Genomic DNA, 26152 nt, shown 5'->3' on the forward strand with positions numbered 1-26152 from the left:
TTTTTATTGTAGAAATATTAACCAAGTCAAAAACAAATAAACAAATAAAACAACTTATCTCAGGACTGGTAGAAGGTACAATTTTACACATTTACATTAGTAATTACAATAAACTGTACAGAATATTTTAGACACAAGTAAGCTATCAAAGATATTTTTACCACTGTTTAAACTAGGTGAGGTAAAACTCAAAATAGGCGCTGAAAAATCTATTTAGAAATGAGAATTATTTATTTGTTTATAGCTACTGGCTTGCTCATACCCCAGGCCAACAATACTAAAAGTCTTCTAAATAATAAGGCCTGGGAAAAAAATGGTGTGGGAAAACCACACCAAAGTGAGCTTCGGAAAAGATCTATGCACCTAATACACTGTTGAATTTTTGGGAAAACATTCTAATTTCAGAACAGGTAGGACATGCACCTCTAGTATTATGACCACTTTGCAGCTACCGACCCTCACTTCCTTAGCCCATCCCTGGGTCTTGCTTAATCAGGAAGTCATGTGTAACCTGTAATGTTTGATGACATTATGAAGCACAGGCTGAGGTGACTACAAGTAGGGAAACACTGCACTGCAGGAGAAAAAAGTCAACTGCTCCAGTATACCCTGTTTGCTCAGACCACCACAGGGAGTGGAGGTTAGGTTCATAAAATGAAAAATGGATGCCAGTGAAAGCACAAAAGCAGCCTCATGGCTGTGTCAATGGTAGCCACTTCGAAACTGGATGGATGTCAGGCATGGGAGCAAAAACAATACAAAAAAAATGGGTAACATGAACAGATCCCCTATCCCTTTGAAAAAACAGACATGGCATGGCAAATACTGCACAGAGTCCAGGGAAGCCAATAATTCAGAAGAACAGAGTGTGTGGAAGTAAACTATTTATTTATTTTTACAACACAAGCTTTAAATACTAAGTCAATAGGTTCAAATGCTGGAAGGATGAGTTTCAAAGAAGACTGGATATTTACATAGTTATGTCAGCAACAAAATGCCTCTAAAGAAAGCTTTGCAAATCTTAAGAGAAGCCAGTGATGTTCTAATAGGGTTCATAGGTTGATACTAGGCTATCTGCCCTGGGGCATTTATAAGCCTAGCCAGAGTGTGTTTGGCTTTCGTCACCCTTTTAGATTAGTTGACTGTGCCTCTGTATAGTAGGTCACAGAAGATAGCCCTTTTGAGGTTAGTTTACTGTGTCTCTGTCTAGTAGGGACACAGAAGAGATCCCAAGGGTAAACCTACGATCTCCCATCCACTCGTCAAGATTTCTCTTGAAGAGGGTCATTGAGGGACTCTGCCTAACATGGATTGGGATTTTGTTCCAGAGTGAGGGGAGCCTCTGGGATATGAATCTGTCCCTCCAGCATGTCCTATTTATTTCTGTGCTAAGGTTTAAGTCCCTGGAGCGTGTAGCTCTAAGGGATTTGGATTTCCTGAGGTGGAGCATGTCCATTAATTCTGGGTTGGACATGGCTTTATACGTCAGGCACAGATCGCCTCTGAGTAGGCGGTAAGCAACTGAGTAGAGCTGGAGTTTCTTTAGCCTAACTGCGTAGGGCAAGAGTCCCTTGGTCCTCTTGGTGAGGTACTTTTGGGGTCTTTCCAGTTGTTGCAGGTGTCTGGTAAGGTACATCCCAAATGGGGCACTGTATTCAATTATGGGCCTGATGAGTGATGAGTAGAGGGGCACAATGACCTCTCGATCTAGATGTGAACCCTTTCGTGATAAGGTGGGCTATATAGAAGGTCTTTCTAACCACTTTGGCAACATGATTGTCAAAGGAGAGATTGCTATCTACTTGGGTCCCCAAATCCCTAATTACTTCTTCTGTACTTAATGGATTACCACCTATGTGGTAATTTGTGGGCACTTTGTTTTTCCCAAAGGGGATGACTATGCACTTTTTGGCATTTAGCTTTAGGCCATGGCTCTGGCACCAGTTATCCGTCTCTGTGAGACCCTTTTGGAGGATGCTTGTGTCAGTCGGCGAGTTGATTATGGCACCCATTTTGCAGTCATCTGCGAACTTGGTCAGCCATAGTCTTCCCATGTTAGCCTGTACCTCACAGAAATATATAACGAACAAGAGATGTCCCAGGGCTGAGCCTTGTGGGACGCCACTTGTAACTAGTTTAGATTCTGACAAGGATATCTGCAATTCTGACCGTGTAGGTTCTATCCCAGGGCCAGTTTGCAACCCATCCTGTGACACAGGGGTTGATGTTTAAGCTGGGGAGCTTATTTATGATGCCCGAGTGGAGTATTGTGTCGAAGGCTTTTGCGAGGTCCTGGTAGGCTGTGTGGACTACCTTCCCTTCATCTATGGCCTTGGTGACTGTTTCAAAGAAGTTGACCAAGTTCAAGTGGCAAGATCTGCCCTTAACAATGCCGAATTGGGTAGGATCCAGTGTTTGGAGGTTCCCGATGTCTTTGTTTATGAGTTTCACAATGATACGCTCCATAGCTTTGCAGACCAGGCTAGTCAGGCTTACAGGGCGATAGTTTCCGGGGTCCTTTGTGGCACCACCTTTGTGGAGTGGGACCACTGTTGCTGTACGCCATTCCTTGGGTACATATCCTGAAGTAAGGCTGAGAATGAACAGTGACTTTATGTGAGGGTTCAGTTCTTCTTGGAGTTCGTGTAAGACGCAGCCCGGGACACCGTCCGGTCTCATTGATGCTGTGTTTTTTGCTTTGGAGAGGGCAGCTCTCACCTGTGCATCTGTGATGTCAGGGAGGCTACACTCTGTTGGGATAGACATTTGCTCTTTTGGGGGAGAAGTTTGCACTGAACCTGTCTGCCAGGATGTTGGCAATGTCTGTGGGTTCAGTGTATTTTTTGTCATTTTGAACTAACTCAGAGCATATCTGGGAGTTGCCACCCAGGTTCCTGACATAACTAAAGAAGGCCTTGTGATTATCTTTAGCATCTTGTGCAATTTTTCTTTCGAAACAGGCCTTAGATGATTTTATGAGGGATCGTAGTTTTTTGCTAGTACTGATCAGAGATGCCTTCCCTTTTTGGGATTTTGCTCTATCATGTAGTAGCTTCCTCCTTCTGTTGTATAGCTTATTTACGGCTGGGGTCCACCAGACAGGTCTCCTGCCTTTGGAGGAATGCGTCTTGGTTTTATTTGGGATAGCACGATCCATGCATTCCTGTAGGTGTCCATAGAAAGCGTTTGTAAAGGATTCTGCAGTTTGGGCCGTATTTTCCACTGGCCCAGGGAAATGCCACCCACATGGAAGCTGGAAATCACTGCCAGCTCACTTTGACAAAGACAATCCAAGATCCAATCAAAGAATTTCTATAAATATTTCATAATGGTAATATGATAAGATTCCAGTTTTAAATGCCCCAAACAGAAATGCTTCTATTTATCACCTAGTCTTTTAGCCAGATGGACTTGAAAAGGCCCTATGAATAGATATCACTTTTACTGAGTTGTCCAATCAGTGTATAACAGAAAGAGAATAAGCCTCACTAAGAACAAAGCTTGAAGTCTACTAGAAGTCTCCCATGGAGGTTTTAAAAGATAGTTAGGGGGAAAGATGTTGTGCTGCTGAACCACTGGAAACAGTGCCCATCATGGCCAAAATGGGGTTGCTACAATGAACCTTATCTTCAAATCGTCTCACCTTTATGAGTGACTTTGGAATAGAGTGAAGGCAAAATAAGGTATAAAGGGTTCCTACTGGTCACTGCAGACACATGGCATCTGTCAAGTGACCCTCTCAATCCAGCAGGAGAAACAAGGGAAAAAAAAACAAAACTGTCATAACAGACATACACAGGTGATGTAAATACTACACCCCTAGCTCCTGAAAATAGAATTCCCCACTGCAGAACTGAAAGAACATTTCTGGAAAAGCAGGACTGCCCTGCACAAACAGTCTGCTAAAACGCCAAGCACTTCTGGAATAGGAGCTGCTATAATGAAACAACCCATCCTGACAGCCATTACCAAGTGTCTCTGCAAAGTGGGTAGGAATAATATGTTATCAAGCAAAGGAGGATTTAACTACAAGAGATCTGAATGAATGGGGACATCCCCATCTGAGAATCTGTCTCTCTAAGACATGGAAGCCCAGCACTATCCACTGTCATCCCCAAAACACAGATGTATAAGGCAGCTTCTTGTTGGGTCCACAACATTTGCACCATATGTTTTGCTGAGTAAATCCCCTTCCAAGAAAAGAAGTATTAATGGTTACAGCAGTTTGTAGATGACAATCCACAACAAGCTCTTACACAAATTAAGTTCACAGAATGCTATCACACTAATAAATACAATCTTGAGGGATTTAGAAATATAGACTCTAGCATCCCAAGAATCAACCACCTGACACCACTGAAATCTGACATTCAATAACACTGCTCTCATGTATAGCCACCATAAGGTTCAGGGTCATCAAAATCACTTCTGGTGACAACATGAAAGCTGTCAACATTTGAGAAATAAGTGACCAAAAGTCCACTAGTGGCACAGATTACCAATAAGCTTTGGTATATAGTGAAAAAGCCTACAATGGCCAACAGCTGACCTGAAGTTCATCCAGAGATTAGCAACATTCACCGTAACTCTGAGGGATCGAAACATGTCGGGCAGAGAGTCCCTGCCCCAAAAAAATAATGTCTCAACTGTCAGTGATTAGGAGCCAATCATCTGGGTACGAAAACAACTTCAGCCTCTAAGCCTTAATACTGTCACAACTTTCGCTCATCCACTCGGGGGGTGTGGAGGAGGGAGACTCTCTGGTTGCTCATATGAGGCCAAAATGTGAGGTCCTGAACGAAAAGTGATTGGTCATTATGCAGAGATGGAAGAACCTTCTGACGGGCCTTCTCATTTTTATGTGCAGACAGGCATTTTGCCAGAAATAAAGAGCAAATCAAATTTCCTTTTGACAGAAGAATCAACCTCAAACTGACCAAATTAAAGCTTCCTTAGGAATAACCATGTTTAGAAGTTTAATGCATGGTTCCTGTCTTTTACTGCAAAAAAACTGAAAGGGGAAAAAATCCATCATCCTACTGGTCTGGATGGTCAGTCTGGCTGACCTTCAAGGAAAGGACCTTCACCATCTCCTTCCCTGCTACTACCTTCTGGCATGACTGGACATCCAAAAGGGTAGAGACTAGGAGATTAAAATGGAAACAAGAGTTCAACAAATACCCTTTACCTATACATCTTTGTAAAGCTTTTTTACCACTCCAACACTGGAGAGAAAAAAATGCCCCTCCAACTACCTCCTAAGACAGGCAGCTGGAGGACAAGTACAGCATGTCAAAGACCACTCAAATGGAATCCTGTAGCCATCGCGAAAGTACAAACACATTGGCTTCCACTCCAGTAACTATGCTGCTGTCTACTGATCAGCAATGACTGATCTTTGACAGCAGACCAACTTCTCCCTTGGCTAAAGGTTTACTGTACAGAATCAAACTTAAATGCCATGGCACTAAAGGACCGGCCATTACCATTTATAATCATATGGGTATCACTTACTCACACGAACAGAAGGATCCATGGAAAATAGGCATTTCTTAAGATTACCTCAAGGTCATTATCAAAAAGTGCAAGGAAAAACCAGGAGAGATGACCTTATCATAATGTTAACCAGACCACCATGGCTGCTTCACTGTTGGCACTGCAGGTCACCTGGACCACCAGGAACCAAACCATAGTAATTGTGGTTACCAAGATCTTGAGGCCATGCATGGTTCCAATACTCTTTAGTTCAGCCATGGTCTATGCAGCTTCATCAAACAGATCTTGATGGAAAACGTATGCTGTAATCAAAAAACAACTTTACAGTCAGTCCAGAAACCTATACAGCCAGTTTGTGGAATGAACAGTCTGTGCCCAAGAAGGTGGTTCCTGGCCTTCGGAGGTCTCTACCAATACAATGGAAAATAGAATCTTTCACTTACTTCCAGGGAATACATGCCACAGTGACAGGATACAACTAGTTTCTAACAGACCAAGTCCTGAAGTTCAAACAAATGGTGAAAATACTCTTTATTGATCTATCTTTTTAAATGCTAGTAAAGTTTGAGGATATATGCCTTCTTTGAAGGCATTACTCAAAACACTAACATGAAGTTTTAGTAAGTGCTTAATTTCTACTCAAGTTGGCATACCTTAGACATACATTTATTTAGTTTGTTGTAGGTAGTAATTTGCATTTTTTGTTAGGCCTACTGGACAGGTAGAAGCATATCGAGTCTATGTGACTGCTCTTGTTGCGGCATTTACGTTTTGTTTGGTTAATGAGAAGTACTTTTAAATTCATTTTCGAATGTGGGAGAAGACAAGGTGTCACTTATTTGTTTATGAAAGGCTTCCCTGATTTTGGGGGCCATGATAGGAGAAAGTAAAAAAAAAAGAGAGAGAAGAGTATCAAGTTTACTTTATCTTTATGACTACCAGTCTACTGGGGAAGTATGGGAAGGAGTCAACCTCCACATAACCAGAGATGACTACCAGTCCACTGGGGAAGTATGGGAAGGCGTCAACCTCCACATAACCAGAGATGACTACCAGTCCACTGGGGAAGTATGGGAAGGCGTCAACCTCCACATAACCAGAGATGACTACCAGTCTACTGGGGAAGTATGGGAAGGCGTCAACCTCCACATAACCAGAGATGACTACCAGTCTACTGGGGAAGTATGGGAAGGAGTCAACCTCCACATAACCAGAGATGACTACCAGTCTACTGGGGAAGTATGGGAAGGAGTCAACCTCCACATAACCAGAGATGACTACCAGTCTACTGGGAAGTATGGGAAGGCGTCAACCTCCACATAACCAGAGATGACTACCAGTCTACTGGGGAAGTATGGGAAGGAGTCAACCTCCACATAACCAGAGATGACTACCAGTCTACTGGGGAAGTATGGGAAGGCGTCAACCTCCACATAACCAGAGATGACTACCAGTCTACTGGGGAAGTATGGGAAGGCGTCAACCTCCACATAACCAGAGATGACTACCAGTCTACTGGGAAGTATGGGAAGGCGTCAACCTCCACATAACCAGAGATGACTACCAGTCTACTGGGGAAGTATGGGAAGCGTCAACCTCCACATAACCAGAGAGGACTACCAGTCTACTGGGGAAGTATGGGAAGGCGTCAACCTCCACATAACCAGAGAGGACTACCAGTCTACTGGGGAAGTATGGGAAGGCGTCAACCTCCACATAACCAGAGAGGACTACCAGTCTACTGGGAAGTATGGGAAGGCCAACCTCCACATAACCAGAGATGACTACCAGTCTACTGGGGAAGTATGGGAAGGCGTCAACCTCCACATAACCAGAGATGACTACCAGTCTACTGGGGAAGTATGGGAAGGCGTCAACCTCCACATAACCAGAGATGACTACCAGTCTACTGGGGAAGTATGGGAAGGCGTCAACCTCCACATAACCAGAGAGGACTACCAGTCTACTGGGGAAGTATGGGAAGGCGTCAACCTCCACATAACCAGAGAGGACTACCAGTCTACTGGGAAGTATGGGAAGGCGTCAACCTCCACATAACCAGAGAGGACTACCAGTCTACTGGGGAAGTATGGGAAGGCGTCAACCTCCACATAACCAGAGAGGACTACCAGTCTACTGGGGAAGTATGGGAAGGCGTCAACCTCCACATAACCAGAGAGGACTACCAGTCTACTGGGGAAGAATGGGAAGGCCAACCTCCACATAACCAGAGAGGACTACCAGTCTACTGGGAAGTATGGGAAGGCCAACCTCCACATAACCAGAGAGGACTACCAGTCTACTGGGAAGTATGGGAAGGCGTCAACCTCCACATAACCAGAGATGACTACCAGTCTACTGGGGAAGTATGGGAAGGCCAACCTCCACATAACCAGAGATGACTACCAGTCTACTGGGGAAGTATGGGAAGGCCAACCTCCACATAACCAGAGATGACTACCAGTCTACTTGGGAAGTATGGGAAGGCGTCAACCTCCACATAACCAGAGATGACTACCAGTCTACTGGGGAAGTATGGGAAGGCGTCAACCTCCACATAACCAGAGATGACTACCAGTCTACTGGGGAAGTATGGGAAGGCGTCAACCTCCACATAACCAGAGATGACTACCAGTCTACTGGGAAGTATGGGAAGGCGTCAACCTCCACATAACCAGAGATGACTACCAGTCTACTGGGGAAGTATGGGAAGGCGTCAACCTCCACATAACCAGAGATGACTACCAGTCTACTGGGGAAGTATGGGAAGGCGTCAACCTCCACATAACCAGAGATGACTACCAGTCTACTGGGGAAGTATGGGAAGGCCAACCTCCACATAACCAGAGATGACTACCAGTCTACTGGGGAAGTATGGGAAGGCGTCAACCTCCACATAACCAGAGATGACTACCAGTCTACTGGGGAAGTATGGGAAGGCGTCAACCTCCACATAACCAGAGATGACTACCAGTCTACTGGGGAAGTATGGGAAGGCGTCAACCTCCACATAACCAGAGATGACTACCAGTCTACTGGGGAAGTATGGGAAGGCGTCAACCTCCACATAACCAGAGATGACTACCAGTCTACTGGGGAAGTATGGGAAGGCGTCAACCTCCACATAACCAGAGATGACTACCAGTCTACTGGGAAGTATGGGAAGGCGTCAACCTCCACATAACCAGAGATGACTACCAGTCTACTGGGGAAGTATGGGAAGCGTCAACCTCCACATAACCAGAGATGACTACCAGTCTACTGGGAAGTATGGGAAGGCCAACCTCCACATAACCAGAGATGACTACCAGTCTACTGGGAAGTATGGGAAGGCGTCAACCTCCACATAACCAGAGATGACTACCAGTCTACTGGGAAGTATGGGAAGCGTCAACCTCCACATAACCAGAGATGACTACCAGTCTACTGGGGAAGTATGGGAAGGCGTCAACCTCCACATAACCAGAGATGACTACCAGTCTACTGGGGAAGTATGGGAAGGCGTCAACCTCCACATAACCAGAGATGACTACCAGTCTACTGGGGAAGTATGGGAAGGCGTCAACCTCCACATAACCAGAGATGACTACCAGTCTACTGGGGAAGTATGGGAAGGCCAACCTCCACATAACCAGAGATGACTACCAGTCTACTGGGGAAGTATGGGAAGGCGTCAACCTCCACATAACCAGAGATGACTACCAGTCTACTGGGGAAGTATGGGAAGGCGTCAACCTCCACATAACCAGAGATGACTACCAGTCTACTGGGGAAGTATGGGAAGGCGTCAACCTCCACATAACCAGAGATGACTACCAGTCTACTGGGAAGTATGGGAAGGCGTCAACCTCCACATAACCAGAGATGACTACCAGTCTACTGGGAAGTATGGGAAGGCGTCAACCTCCACATAACCAGAGATGACTACCAGTCTACTGGGGAAGTATGGGAAGGCGTCAACCTCCACATAACCAGAGATGACTACCAGTCTACTGGGGAAGTATGGGAAGGCGTCAACCTCCACATAACCAGAGATGACTACCAGTCTACTGGGAAGTATGGGAAGGCGTCAACCTCCACATAACCAGAGATGACTACCAGTCTACTGGGGAAGTATGGGAAGGCGTCAACCTCCACATAACCAGAGATGACTACCAGTCTACTGGGGAAGTATGGGAAGGCCAACCTCCACATAACCAGAGATGACTACCAGTCTACTGGGGAAGTATGGGAAGGCGTCAACCTCCACATAACCAGAGATGACTACCAGTCTACTGGGGAAGTATGGGAAGGCGTCAACCTCCACATAACCAGAGATGACTACCAGTCTACTGGGGAAGTATGGGAAGGCGTCAACCTCCACATAACCAGAGATGACTACCAGTCTACTGGGGAAGTATGGGAAGGCGTCAACCTCCACATAACCAGAGATGACTACCAGTCTACTGGGGAAGTATGGGAAGGCCAACCTCCACATAACCAGAGATGACTACCAGTCTACTGGGGAAGTATGGGAAGCGTCAACCTCCACATAACCAGAGATGACTACCAGTCTACTGGGAAGTATGGGAAGGCGTCAACCTCCACATAACCAGAGATGACTACCAGTCTACTGGGAAGTATGGGAAGCGTCAACCTCCACATAACCAGAGATGACTACCAGTCTACTGGGGAAGTATGGGAAGGCGTCAACCTCCACATAACCAGAGATGACTACCAGTCTACTGGGGAAGTATGGGAAGGCGTCAACCTCCACATAACCAGAGATGACTACCAGTCTACTGGGGAAGTATGGGAAGGCGTCAACCTCCACATAACCAGAGATGACTACCAGTCTACTGGGGAAGTATGGGAAGGCGTCAACCTCCACATAACCAGATATGACTACCAGTCTACTGGGGAAGTATGGGAAGGCGTCAACCTCCACATAACCAGAGATGACTACCAGTCTACTGGGAAGTATGGGAAGGCGTCAACCTCCACATAACCAGAGATGACTACCAGTCTACTGGGGAAGTATGGGAAGGCGTCAACCTCCACATAACCAGAGATGACTACCAGTCTACTGGGGAAGTATGGGAAGGCGTCAACCTCCACATAACCAGAGATGACTACCAGTCTACTGGGAAGTATGGGAAGGCGTCAACCTCCACATAACCAGAGATGACTACCAGTCTACTGGGGAAGTATGGGAAGGCGTCAACCTCCACATAACCAGAGATGACTACCAGTCTACTGGGGAAGTATGGGAAGGCGTCAACCTCCACATAACCAGAGATGACTACCAGTGGGGAAGTATGGGAAGGCGTCAACCTCCACATAACCAGAGATGACTACCAGTCTACTGGGGAAGTATGGGAAGGCGTCAACCTCCACATAACCAGAGATGACTACCAGTCTACTGGGGAAGTATGGGAAGGCGTCAACCTCCACATAACCAGAGATGACTACCAGTCTACTGGGGAAGTATGGGAAGGCGTCAACCTCCACATAACCAGAGATGACTACCAGTCTACTGGGGAAGTATGGGAAGGCGTCAACCTCCACATAACCAGAGATGACTACCAGTCTACTGAGGAAGTAGGGAAGGAGTCTAGAATTAGTACTTTTAAATATCATGACACTTAAGAAAATGGTTCTTTGTGGAATGGGTAGACATTTCATAGGTTCATAGGTTTATACTAGGCTATCTGCCCCAAGGCATTTATAAGCCTAGCCCAAATTTTTGTGGCTTACGCCACCCCTTATATGAAAAAATACTGTGCCCATTAGTTTGTTGTGCCTCTGTCCAGCAGTGACACAGAGATGATTCCCGGGATAAACCTACGATCTCCCATCCACAGGTCAAGATTTCTCTTGAACAGAGCCAGCGAGGTGCTCTGCCTCACATAGATCGGGATTTTATTCCACAGCATAGGGAGTCTCTGAGTGATAAATCTATCCCTCCAGCACGTCCTATTTATATCTGTGCTAAGGTTTAAGTCGCTTGCTCTAGTGGTTTTGGTGGATTTGGATTTTTTGAGGTGGAGCATGTCCATTAATTCCGGGTTGGACATGGCCTTGTATGTCAGGCACATGTCACCTCTGAGCAGACGGTATGCAACTGAATAGAGCTGGAGTTTCTTCAATTTGGCAGCATATGACAGATTTTGGAGTCCCTTTATCCTTTTGGTGAGGAATGTTTGGGGTCTCTCCAATTGCTGCAGATGTCGGGTGAGATACATCCCGAATGGGGCATTGTACTCGATCATTGGTCTGATAAGTGAAGAGTACAGGGGAACAATGACCTCACTAGATCTGGATGTGAATCCCTTCATGATCAGGTGGGCAATGTAGAAGGTCTTTCTAACCACTTTAGCAACGTGAGTGTCAAAAGAAAGGCCACTGTCAACCTGGGTCCCCAGGTCCCTAATAACCTCTTCTGTGCTTAGTGGATTGCCACCTATATGGTAGCTTGGGGTTACCTTGTTTTTTCCGAAGGGTATGACTATACATTTTTTGGCGTTTAACTTCAGGCCATGGCTCTGGCACCAGCTATCTGTTTCCGTGAGTCCCTTCTGAAGGATATCCGTGTCCGATGCACTTTGGCTTTGAAGAGGCTGATGCAGTACTGTTCTCCCTCGGAGGGACAAAGTTATGAAATCTGCAAATGCTGCTGGAGGACTGAAATAATGAAAGTTCCTTTCTAAAAACACCAGTTGTTCACTTTAGTTTTGGTGACTTGGATATGGTCCTGAAAACTGTGTGGGGTCCATCAAAATTCCAAGGTATCTGTGAACCTGGATAACTTTTCAGGGATTCTTCATTATTGTGTGTGATGATCCAGTGAAGAAGTCTTTGGGAAGGTCCAAATAGTAGAATTTTTTTTTTTTTGAAAGACTGAGACAAAGTTTTGTCAGACTAGCCAGTTACTGTGGTTAAAGAAATCTGCCTGCAAAAGGTTAGAAATAGAGGTCATGGTGGGTCTGACCTGTAGATAATTACGCAGTGTTAATAAAGTAAGAGGGGTAACCTGGGGGGGGTCAATAGAAAGTTTATATATAAATAAGAGAACTCTAAGAGGACTTATTCTTACTACCTTACAGACCACACTATGGAATTACTTTAAAATATAATTTTAAGAAACAGCAAAACACAGCAACCAGTAACTAAAATTATTTCCTGGTTGACAGTAGTATTCGGGGGAGGGGGAGGGGGTGGCACAGCCCACCTCATGAGCAATTTCTAAAGCAATTTTTTTATGTACAACATTGTATTTTTATTAGTATTACTGGTATTAGTCCAATATAGCATCTGAAGAAGCGGGGTATGTAGCTGGCAAATGGAATTTGTTTTCAGCTGTGTAGAGTGACTTTACGCTTTGTTACAGCACAAATGACAATTTCTGCTTTTATAAGGTACTCTGCTTAAAATATCTATTGCAAAAAAGTAGAGGGGAGGTTGAGTGGAGGTAGCCACCCCCCTTACAAGAGAAGGCCAGCAGTTTCCAATGCACCTTTTCAAGTTTTTGAATACATGGAATCATTATTTTTGTTCTGTGCAGCACTCAACCATAATTCTGATGCTTTGAATAATGAGTCAGTTGTGTATCAGTGAATTCTTAGCACGTTACTGCATGAGAATGAAAAAGTTACAAGAGAACAAATTTACTTATGCTTCTGTAACCATTATTGTTCAGGGTTATTGTTACAACTGTTCTAACATTTGTTCAATTAAATATTTGCATGTTGCTGTTATTCCCATGCTGTTGATCAAGGAGCCCGCACTCCTCCTGAATATCAATCCAGTCAGGAGTGCATAAAGCTGCTCAGATTAGACCAGGAATACTTCACTTCAATATAACCATTATTTTTACCTGCACAGTAACACCCTTACTACAATATGGTTTTGTTAGTCTTTGTTATGAGTTTAACTGTGACGTAGTTTTAAAAATACCATCTACTTAAATGCTCTGGAATGGCATCTATACGCAAACCTACTCTCCCTTCTTACCTGGAAGAAAAAGAACCATTAAATAAAAACATACATGTACTCAGTATTTTGACAAGACTACCAAAATCTTGCTAGCAAATGAAAATGGAACATAGAAATGAGAAGAAAGGTAAAAGACAAAATGAAACTGCAAATTTTAATGACATGTGCCACTATGATTTGGAGGAAGAGACACTTGATTGCACCAATATTCTGCCAAAGAAATAACATAAAGATGTGACCTACAGTTTATTCCACATTCAAATAAACCCAAAATATGAATACAAAAAACTGAAACCTACGCTCAGAAAGACAATGAACAAAATATGCCTAACTACTACTAAAGTGTACATCTTAACATTAAAGCCAAAATGTCAGTAAGTGCATTTTAAAGAAACCACTCAGGGAATAATTCCCAATTTTGCCTTTCGGCTTTTCCTGGTTAGGGTTCGCCACAGCGGAACTCCGGTCCACTAATAATTGGTAGTTGATTTTTACGTTCCGAGTTACCAGCCTGACGTACAACCTTCAATGAAGGTACGCCCATTCACGCATGTCTCCACGCAGAAGACGCTCTAGCTGAGAATCGAACCGGACAGCGTCTTACTGTGAGGCGACAACGCTACAGCAGCACCACCGCCGCGGGTAGGGAACAGATGTAAAACTAGTGTTGCAGTACCAACAAAACTTTACAGAACCCAGGCAGTCAATGAAGTATTTCAGCACCCCACATCAGTAGAAGACCAGATGACAACTACTACTTACTCAAATACTTCCAATGGCACATTGATATCCTGCAGTTGCTGCCGGGACTTGTCAATGTCTTGTAATCCTGTAACCATAAAACTCCTATATGGGATGATAAAAAAAAAAGTTAAAAGCTTGTCTCAGCCAGAAAGAAATATTTCTAGGAGTACTAAACACTAAATGTCAGCAATGTAAACAATCTTTTTAAGACAAAAAAGGAAATATACCAGCAACTACAAAACAGAACATGCCCCATTTGTATTTCTCAGCCTGATGGACAACCTCCACAAAGATCTTTCTACCAGAATAATGATACAAAACAATACACCATTATAGTGGCTTACTGGCAAGGAGTACTAAACACTAAATGTCAGCAATGTAAACAATCTTTTTAAGACAAAAAAGGAAATATACCAGCAACTACAAAACAGAACATGCCCCATTTGTATTTCTCAGCCTGATGGACAACCTCCACAAAGATCTTTCTACCAGAATAATGATACAAAACAATACACCATTATAGTGGCTTACTGGCAAGATCTCTGACTCTAGGTTCATCACCGCCCTCCACTTACCATGAAGAACTCTGCATATTATCCCAATGACCATATCTTCTACAGATATTATGGTTTCCTTCTACCCCCTATCAACAAAATAGTTCTGCTCAAAGTTATATTTAACATTAACAGCAGATAAGGTGTGGGTTACAATAACACGTGTGTGTGTGTGTGTGTGTGTGTGTGTATATGTATTTTAAAATTCGGAACACTCCCTGTCACAAAGTGACTTCGTAGTGCTACTGCACTCTCCCTCCTTAACATCCCCTACTTCTCTTACCTTAGTCTACTTTCTTTCCTTAACTCGCTCTTCTCACTAGCTCTCTCTAATCTTCCTTGACTACTCTTTCTACTGTCTTCTAAAATCTAATAAGCAAATTGCCTCAGAGAAACATTTTATTGTAATGGTCTTGCCTTCATGCAACTACATCATGATAACACTTTTTTTTAACCATTTACCCCAAAAACTATACTCATCTTAATGACATATTTACGTTTATACATCTTGAAATAGTTATGTTATACTCCTGATTATTGACACCGTTATAACACTGTATTGCTACTTAATGCCTTGTAATAATCCTGTAACATTGCTGTTTAAATGATAATTTATAATGAAAATTGTATAATATGTTGGAGCTTGATTTTCTGTATTTTACTCATTTGTTAAATGGGTAAACCACTAGACATAGTGTCCCTAACTTTTGGTGGCAACCTGAGAGCACTATATGGTTAAGGATAGGCTCAGAGTCACACTATAGGCAATCAGAGGTGGAAGGACTCAAACCTGGTACCTTGAATTCAGAAAGCAGAAGATTAACAGTCCATAACCTTAATAACTTTGAAGTTGTCAGTTCAGAGTGTTTATTACGGCTATTTGTTAAAAAATATAAATAAATAAATCTTAGCAATGAGTGTAGTAAACCCTTTCACCGTGAAATTTTTAAAACTCAAAATGAGAACATTTCTTGAAGTGAGGTTCATTTCAGAGTTGTAATATGCACACATACGCATGCAAACACACACACACATTTGTTCTGCGTATAAGACAGACAGACATGGCTGCATATTGTAATTCCATGACTCTTAAGTGCAGCCCCAGAATTATGAAAATAGAAGACTGCTATGAACTTTGAAAATCGCTCTTCTCATCTACAGTCGTTTTATCCAAGGGGTCAAGCCCCCCCCCCCCCAAAAAAAAAAACTATATACACCAAGTCTGAGACTGCCACACCTCAAAGAAAAGGGAATGCTCCACAACATGGACTTATTATATGGATGCCCCCATTCTTCTCTGTTCCAGAACTCACACCAGTGAGTCTCAGAATATTAAAACCATTACAGATTAATACATAACATATGATATCCATATCCCAGAAGTGTGGCTAATACAGTTTGCTTATGACTGTAAGCTGGGCAGTTACCTACTCATCTGTTGTTCTTCTTCTTTCGGCTTTTCCCAGTTAGGGGTCGCCACAGCGGAACTCCGGTCCGCTAATGATTGGCAGTCGATTTTGCAGTGCCAAGGTGCCAGCTCAATGCTCAACCTTCAACGAAGGCACGCCCATTCTACGCATGTCTTTCGAACGCCACTCGACCGTGGGGAGGACATGCAGACTCCACACAGAAGGCACTCCAGTCGAGAATCGAACGGGAGAAACTCTTGCTGTGAGGCGACAATGCTACCGCTGCACCACCGCGGCTTACAGTTACCTACTCCTCTAATAATACAAATAAGCTCCAGCAAGAGGCTGGAATACGCACAACATGTAGTGCATCGAAAAGGGTTGCAAACTAACTGAACAAAAAATGCAGCATACTAGCATTTGGCAGAAAGTTTGTTCCTACTTTGTATGTTAAAAAATGGTATGCCTCTTCAGACAGATATGGTCATTAAGAGATCTAGATACTTATGTGTCTCGCTTTCTCTCGTTCGATCAAGTTTCCACACAGTCAGGAAGCCATTCTACCTAGCCCAGTTAGTTTCCAATAGAATACATCTTCCAGAGACAAGGTACTCATCCTACTACTGCATTCTTCCCTTATCAGACTACAGTACCCCCCTTTGCTATGTACAAATCCAAGCACACTGATTTTTGAACAGAACTAGCTGCCAAAATGTACAAAACTTATATCCCAGTAATCAAAGTCTGCATATCTAGCAAATTCCTTTCAAACAAAATTAAACATATCTAGTCATGTTCGTTTCCTCAAAGCACTTTAATAATTGCTATCAGCCCCAACTTTCAACCAATGACAATCAAAAGAATCAGTACAAAACAAAACTCAAAGCAGTTCCGCTTCCGACTAGCACTGAAACTCCCACAGAATACCAACTGCAAAGCAGCACTGTGCATTTTACCTCTAGTTTCATTATGACCTAAAACTTTAAAATGACATCGGAGGGGATAATGCAAGTACTAACAGACGTATCAAAATAGTTTACATTACAGTATACAGCTATGCCGCGTTAAAAAAAAATAAACTTACAATTTCTGATTTAGTCCTGGCTGGCTACTTGGTTGGAAATCACTAACGATAATCCCCAGCTGGCGGATATTTTCCACGAATTTCTCTAAATGTTCTTCCAAATTGTCAAATTTATCAGCCATTCTCAGGTCTTAACACTGATCCGTAAACAAAAAGATTTCTTGCGACCCGTGAATGCACACAACACATACCCGCAAAAAGGCCCTCACACAATTTACGAGTTACAGCGACATCAACAAGGAAGCAATAAGATACGACGACATTTCCGTAAGCAAAAGGGAAAACAGGAGCGCCGTATTGTGGATGGCGATCGACACCCGGAAATTAAGTCATCAGTCAAGCGTTCGTTGGACTCATACTTTCTGTAACCAACATAGCTCTTAATCTGGTAAATTTCCGACGACACATCTGAGCTGTGTAGACACTCGCCTCATGTTGGTTTGTTCATCATAAAATCTGTGTTTTTATGGATTTTTATACCAAGTCACTGAGGACTGAATTCATTAAATAATAACAGGCATTTGTGATTTAGACTTTATGTCCTTCAGAATAATGCGTGCCCTGGCCCAGCAATCAAGGAGCCTCAATCCTCACCACTAACACCAGGGAGGTCGTCTCCTAGAAGAAGAAAGGCTAACTATTACACACGGTAAAGTACAATTTCCTTTAAGTGCACACAGAGATCACAGTCAGTCTGGGGCTGGTTGTTCCCTTACTCTCCAGGTCCCCAATAAGACTCTCCACTGGCACAGCTATTGGGTCCAGATCTCAGCCTAGCTGGCAAGCTAATCTCCAGTACCCTCTCTGTCCAAACACTGCTTCGTCTCCCTGCCCAGGTAGCTGACGCATATCCATACTCTGAGATATGTATTTATACAACTTCACAGACACTCCTGAGAAAGGCTAACACAGATTTTCAAGCTGTGCCCCTTTACCCAGACTATATGGTAGTAATTCCTGCCACCACCAGTTTAATAATTATCAGCTACCCAAAGGCCCTTAAAAGGGTGTCCCATTTATTACTGTGCAATATTATTATCCAATTGGTAATGGGACTATTCAATCTTAAGGCTTAGAGTGGCTTATTACGATAACATCTATAAATATGCAATGTACTCTAGAGCCCAACTTGTCTCTACACAAACCAGCCACAGGTAAAGTTTTTTAAAATATTTAACAATAAATAATTAAAACACAAGACAATACTACTACACCACAGAGATATCTAAGAGTTCAGAGATCACACAGAAACTTAAAATAATACAGTAGGACAGGTCTGATGTCAAAGAAAAACGCAATCTAACTTTTTAATCTTTAGCTAATCTTAAGAGAAAACACAGTGCTATAATCTTACTTACATACATAAAGAGCATAAGCAGTAATGGGGTTGATGGTCCAAGACAAATGCTTTCAGTCTCTCTCTCTCTCTCAACAATAGTTTTTTAAAACACTAACAAACAGCTCTGCTAAGGCCCTCCCAAATTACATCATTTTGACACTTAGGTTTTCCCAGTATTCACATTACATCATTTTGACAGTCTGGAGTTCCCAGGCCACAAACTGCATTATTTAGCAATCTAACACCTGCTCAGGAAACTACAACAATAAAAGACATTTCACATGTATACTCTTAACAATTATTCCTTAAGTTAAGACAATAGAAAGAATGTGTTCAGCCAGTCACTTTGGCACCATTTTTTAGATAATTGTAACTTCAAAGAACATTTGAAATGCTTGGCTTGATTTTCCTTACAGTAGATGGCAATGTTGCAACAATCTTGAAGTTCACATTTTGCAGTGTTTTCTTTCATTTAAAAACACAAGCCTGTATTTTACATTTATTTATACAAATTATAGACTTATGTATCAAATTCTATTTGACTAGGCTGGCAGCCTTCGCCCATCTTTCCCCAAACTTCACATCTCTTCCCCCCTGGAGAACTCAAGCTAGTTTTTCAAGTGACCCTTGAGAAAATGCCGCTTCAGAGGGTTAGGTCTATCTGGGTGTACCTCACCCCATTCCCTGTTTTGAGAGCCCATCTGCATTGGTATTGCTACTCCCACTGCAGTACTGCACTGACATATCATATGCTTGCAACCCCAGGCTTCATCTTAGCAACTTGGCATTTTGATGACTGGCTCTGTTTAACCATATTAGATGGTTGTGATCTGTCATTACAGTGAATTTTCTTGCATACAGATAAGGCTGAAGTTTCTGCAATGCTCACACTATAGCTAGACATTCCTTTTCTATAGCATTCCTCCCTGAGTTGGAGCCTACGACTGAGATAAACCACTGGGTGCTCTTCTCCCTCTGAAGAAATCTGGCTAAGTACAGCCCCCACCCCATGGTTCGAAGCATCCACCTGCACAACAAATTCTTTGCTGTAATCTGGACTGGCTAACACAGGGGGTCCTCCCAAAGCTTCTTTAAACTTCTGATATGCCTGCACACATGCTGGGGTCCACACTACCTTATCTAGCCTCTTCTTTTTCTTTGTCAGGTCTGTGAGGGAAGCAGCTATGGTACTATGACTAGGGGCGAACTTTCTATAGTACCCTGCTGTCCCCAAGAATGCCCTCTCCTGCTTTTTAGGAACAGGTGCAGGCCAGGCTTGAATAGCTTCCACTTTGGCAGGTTATGGCCTTATCTTACCACTCCTCACTCTATGTCCTAGGTAGGAGACATCTGCCATACCCACCTGATATTTTGCTCGGCTTAATGGTCAGCCCTGCCCTCTGTAGTCTGCCCAGCACCTCCCTGACATGCTGAAGGTGCTCTGGCCAGGAATGGCTGTAGATGGCAATATCATCTAGGTAAGCAAGGGCAAACCCTCCTGCTCCTACTAGGATATTATCCACCAGCCTCTGCAAAGTCGCTGCAGCATTCTTCATCCCAAAGGGCATCTTTGTGATCTCGTACAAGCCAAAAGGAGTCACAAAGGCTGACTTCTCTCTAGCACTGGGAGTCATGGGCACCTGCCAGTAACCCTTGGTAAGATCCATGGTTGTAAGATACTTAGCCCCACCCAACTGCTCTAGGGCCTCATCTGTCCTAGGCATGGGGTACGTATCCAACTCTGTGTGACTGTTTAATTTCCTGTAATCCACACAGAACCTAGTGCTGCCATCCTTCTTTGGCACCAACACCACTGGTGAGGCCCAAGGACTGCTGGACTCTTGAATCACTCTTAGTTTCAACATCTCCTGTACCTCCTCCCTCAGAGTCTGTTTGACTCTCTCTCTCAGGCACACTATAAGGGGCCTGCCTAATAGGCCTTTGAGGTCCTGTATCCACCTGGTGCTGCACCAGGTGGGTGCACCCTGGTTTCCCTGTGAACATGTCCCCAAATTCCTGCAACACTGCTTGGATTTCTCAAACCTGGGTAGGAGATAGCTGCTGGGATATTGCTACCCCTTCCACTGAGGTGTCAGCCCAAGCCTCACTGAGGAGATCAGTCCCCAGATCTCCCTCAGACTCCTGCAATCCACTGCAAATGCTCAGCACAAGGGCCTCCCTATTATGGTAAGGTTTCATCATGTTAACATGGTACAATTTGTGCCGCTGCCATCTGCCTAGCACTTCCGCCATGTAGTTAACATCACTTACCTTTCTTACCACCTTGTAGGGTCCCTCCCAAGCTGCTTGCAGCTGGTTGTGTCTGACAGGAATGAGAACGATTACCTGCTGCCCCACAGCATATTCTCTAGCTCGAGCATTCCTGTCATACCACACCTTTTTCTGTTGTTGGGCTTCTGACAGGTTCTACTGGGCCAAGCCCATGAGTTCCCTGAGCCCTGTCCTGAGGTTTAGGACGTATGCCACAACAGACTCCTTATGAGACTCACACTTACCTTCCCACTCATCTTGAATTAAATCTAGATGTCCCCTCACCCTATGCCCATACAGTAACTCAAAGGGTGAAAATCCTGTGGATTCCTGGGGAACCTCTCTGTAAGCAAACAACAGATGGGGCAAATATTTGTCCCACTCCCTCTTAAACTGATCTGCAGATGCCTGTAGCATGGACTTGATTGTAGAGTTTAACCTCGCAACAAGACCATTAGTCTGCAGATGGTAGGGGTTGGTCTTCATGTGCTTTACCCCACAGGACTTCCACAGACAAGCCAGCGGGTCTGACATGAAATTGGCACCTTGGTCAGTCAGTATTTCTTTTGGGAAGCCTACCCTGCTGAAAATCTCAAACAAAGCATTTGCCACCTTCTCTGCCTCAATGGAGGACAAAACCACTGCCTCAGGGTATCATGTAGCATAATCCACTACCACTAGAATATACTTTTTCCCTGTGGAACTTGGGGTACTCAGAGGACCCACAATATTCATAGCTACCCTCTGAAATGACTCCTCAATCACAGGCAAAGGCATCAAAGGAGCTCTCACCTTGTCTTCTGCCTTGCCTAACTTTTGGCACTGCTCACAGGTCCTGCAGTACCCTGTTACTGCTCTGGAAATTCCAGGCCAATAGAAGTTTTGCATAATATGCCTCTTTGTATGTTTTATGCCCATATGACCTGCAAAGGGAATATCATGGGCTATGGCTAGAAGCGCCAGACGGTAAGCTCTAGGCACTACCAACTGCTGTACTCTCTCACCTTCTAGCCCTCCCTTAGGGGTCCACTCTCTGTATAGTAACCCTTTGTCCCAGTATATCGATTCCCCCTTCCTTTGAGAATCAGGTGCCTCCCTAGCTACCTGTCTCAGGCCTTGCAATGTAGGGTCTGAGAGCTGAGCCTGTCTCAACTCTCTCCTTGTAACCCTTCCCAGCTCCCCTTTCACTGGAAGTCTGGCATCCTCTGACAGTGGTGCCTCACTGTTAGCCTGGGTACTACTACTCACCTCTACCTTTGTAGTTACCCTGTCCAAGGGAACATCAGTACCTACAAGCAGCTGTGGCTCACCTTCAGTCTCACTGCTACAGAGTAGCTCCCTCCCTGAAGTAACCACCTCTGCAGGCCTGGCTGCAAGTATGCAGTCTGTCTGGGTCTCCCCCAGGCTACCAGACCCACATGCTTGTCTCCTAGCCTCACTGCGCATAACAGCATAAGTACATGGGACTGCCTCATCCAAATCCTTCCCTCTCACGACATCTGAAGGATTGTAGCTCCATACCCCTGTTGTCTCAAGACAACCCACTATTGGCATTTTGTCTTTACCACATACTGGCTCCCACACCTTTGGTTCCCCACCTTGCCTCCATGGACACCTGTATGCCACATGGCCCAACTGGTTGCATTCAAAACATTTCACCCTAGGTCCTGGATGTGTACCTGGGCTAGTGGCTTCCCCTGCTACTGGCGGATTCTGTTGGGGCAGTCTGTGCTACCTACCATGGGTTCCTTTAGACCCATGAGCAGTACTGGGGGTCCCCTTCCTGTTGAGGGCTGCCCTGCTGGCCAGGTATAGCTCTCCCTCCTTCCCCAACTCATCTGAAGTAGCACAAGCACATTGTCTATCAGCTAACCAGATGCTCATGTCCTCAGGCAAAGTGCTAAGGGTTTGTTCCCTCACCAAAATGTCTGCCAGCCCTTCAAAAGTGGTGACCTGACATCCACTCACCCAGCTATGAAAATAAGTGCTCAGTTCAACAACATATTCACATACATTTTCATCTGCCTTGCATCTATGCTCACAAACCTTTTTTCCTATACATTTCAGGTGTTAGCTTAAAACATTGTAACAGACATTTCTTTACAGCAGTATAATCAAAACAGACAGAATCAGGCATTTGTGATATACAAGTTACAGCTTTCCCATGGAGTAAGGGGGTCAGGAACTGTACCCAGAGCCTTTGGTCAACACTATTCTGTTTGCATACCCTTTCAAACATGTGACTGAAACTATCAACATTATCCCCCTATTTAAATTACAGAAGACATTTACTGACCTGTTGTGCTTTTGGGGTCCAGTTACTCCCTTCCCCATTACCTCCATGACTCTGGTGAATAGTCAGCATTTCCCTCTCATGCTTCTTCTGATGCTCCTTTTCTTCGGCTTCTATCTCCAAATGCCTGGCCTCCAACTCAAGTCTATTTAGCTCCAGCTGGATTTTTAAGTCCACTGCAGAAAGGTTGAGCTGTCCATTCTCTGAGGATATTGTATCTCCACTGCCAGTCTGATTGTCCTCCTGGATGCTGTTTTCTGATGCAGCTGTAACCAAGGCTGCAATCAGGTATGCCTTAGTCAGATTTCCATGCACCAGTCCCCTAGCCTGGCACATCTCCACCAGCTGGCTCCTTGTCAGCTTTCCATACTCCTGTGCTGACATGCTGCCTGCTCACCCTGACTAACTAAGCTAACAAAAGAAATAAAACAATTGTGATCTGAACTCTAAGTATACACTGCGTGTCTGATTTAGAGTACAAAACACTTTCAGAGATCACTGTACATAAGCTAGAAGATTCAATCTACCCACACCACTGCCAAACACTTGTGAGGATATCTTATCCCATCACTGCCACCACTATGTGATGACTGTGCCCTAGCCCAGCAATCAAGGAGCCTCAATCCTCACCACTAACACCAGGGAGGTCATCTCCTAGAAGTGGAAAGGATAACTAATACACACAGTAAAGTACAATTCCCTTAAGTGCACACAGAGATCACAGTCAATCTGGGGCTGGTTGCTCTCTTGCTCTCCAGGTCCCCAATAAGGCTCCCCACTGGCACAGCTATAGGGTCCAGATCTCAGCCTAGCTGGCAGGCTAACCTCCAGTACCCTCTCTGTCCAATCAGTGCTTCATGTCCTTGCCCAGGTAGCTGACGCACATCCACACTTTGAGATAAGTATTTATACAACTTCACAGACACTCCTGGGAAAGGCTGACACTGATTCTCTAGCTGTGCCCCTTTACCCAGACTATACAGTAGTAATTCCTGCCACCAGCAGCTTAATAATTATCAGCTACCCAAAGGCCCTTAAAAGGGTGTCCAGTTATTACTGTACAATATTATTATCCAATTGGTAATGGGACTATTCAGTCTTAAGGCTTATTCGAGTGGCTTATTACGATAATCTCTATAAATATCCAATGTACTCTAGAGCCTAACTTGTCTCTACGCAAACCAGCCACAGGTAAAGTTTTTTAAAATATTTAATAATAAATAATTAAAACACAAGACAATACTACTACACCACAGAGATATCTAAGAGTTCAGAGATCACACAGAAACCTAAAATAATACAGTAAGGCAGGTCTGGTGTCAAAGACAAACACTTAATCTAACTTTCTAATCTTTAGCTAATCTTAAGAGAAAACACAGTGATATAATCTTACTTACATACATAAACAGCATAAGCAGTACTGGGGTTGATGGTCCAAGACAAATGCTTTCAGTCTCTCTCTCTCAACAATAGTTTTTAAAACACTAACAAACAGCTTTGTTAAGGCCCTCCCAAATTACATCATTTTGACACTTAGGTTTTCCCAGTATTCACATTACATCATTTTGACACTTAGTCTGGAGTTCCCAGGCCACAAACTGCATTATTTAGCAATATAACAACTGCTCAGGAAACTACAACAATACAAGACATTTCACATGTATACTCTAACAATTATTCTTTAAGTTAACACAATAGAAAGAATGCATTCAGCCAGTCGCTTCAGCACCATTTTTTAGATAATTGTAACTTCAAAGAACATTTGAAATGTTTGGCTTGATTTTCCTTACAGCAGATGACAATGTTGCAACAATCTTGAAGTTTACATTTTACAGTGCTTTCTTTCATTTAAAACCACAAGCCTGTATTTTACATTTATTTATACAAATTATAGAATTATGTGTCGAATTCTATTTGACTAGGCTGGCAGCTTCACCCATCTTTCCCCAATCTTGACACATGGCAACACAAGACATTTTGTTCTAGCAACTTTATAATTAGAGTAGCATTTAAAATGCTTCACCTATTCTTGAGGTTTTGCCCCCCACTGTTTGTGATTTTGTCCAGATTTTGTGTGCTAAGAGGTTGAGAGGTATGCAACCTACCTATCAACTGTACAGATTTTTGAAGAATGACCAGATTTTTGCTTCATATTTTTGTCTGTTTCTAATAAAATCGCTGTCTTCTGGCAAATCATTGAGAACGGAAGTCTGAAATAATGGCAGGGCAGTTGAATTTCAGACTTTATATCTTTCAGAAAATTCATGCTAATGCAAAACCTGCAAGTCTATCAACTTTCTAAATCTGTAAGAGCAATATTTAGAAAGTGTTCCTATTTTGGGGCCTTTGTCCCCCCCCCCCCATTATTTGTGGCTTCGTCTATATATCTTGCTCTAAGAACTTGAGAAGTATGGTATGCAGTCAGTATAAGGGTTGCAAACCTGTTCTTCAGAAAGTACATACTTGTACATGATTTGTTGTTCTAATTCTGTAAACTATCTTAATGAATTAGAGTGATGTTTAAAAATGAATTCTTCTTTTGGGCCTTCGTCTCCAATTATTTATTGGCTTTGTCCCTGATTCTTGGGTAAGTAAATTTAGAACCATGCTTCCAAAATAAGCATCATTTAAAAAGAGCAAAGGTTATCACCCACCAGGTATTCCTTGGGTATTCCTGACAGGCAAGACTGGAATCATACCTCTCAACTGTCCAGATTTTTGCTTCATATTTTTGTCTATTCCAAATAAAATGTGTGGTTTTCTTAAAAATCACTGGGATGGTATGAGGATTGAAGTCACTAAATAATGACATATATTTGAGTTTCAAACTTCAAATCCTTCAGAAATGTATATTAACACAAACCCTGCTACTCTAGTAACTTTTTAAGTTCATAAGAGCAATATTTAAAATCTGTCACTATTTTTGGGCCTTTGTCCCCCATTTTGTCAGGCTTTGTCCAGATTTCTTGCACTGAGAGGTTAAGAGGT

At 43.5% G+C, this 26152-nt stretch overlaps 1 protein-coding gene across 1 annotated transcript in view; it reads right to left on the reverse strand.

The window, feature by feature from the left end:
• MED10 (mediator complex subunit 10) overlaps positions 1 to 17517 on the reverse strand; it is a 101846-nt gene extending 84329 nt beyond the window's left edge. The window contains exons 1-2 of the mRNA XM_044065399.1: positions 17262 to 17517; positions 14233 to 14316 (exon numbers count right to left, since the gene is read on the reverse strand). Coding sequence (XP_043921334.1) covers positions 14233 to 14316; positions 17262 to 17383 — 206 coding nt within the window. The 5' untranslated portion in view covers positions 17384 to 17517. The remainder of the gene's footprint in view (positions 1 to 14232; positions 14317 to 17261) is intronic.
• Between the last annotated feature and the right edge of the window lie 8635 nt (positions 17518 to 26152).

Source organism: Protopterus annectens, chromosome 3.part0 (assembly GCF_019279795.1).
Source record: "Protopterus annectens isolate FY-2018-M chromosome 3.part0, PAN1.0, whole genome shotgun sequence".
In the NCBI taxonomy this organism is placed as follows: domain Eukaryota; kingdom Metazoa; phylum Chordata; order Ceratodontiformes; family Protopteridae; genus Protopterus; species Protopterus annectens.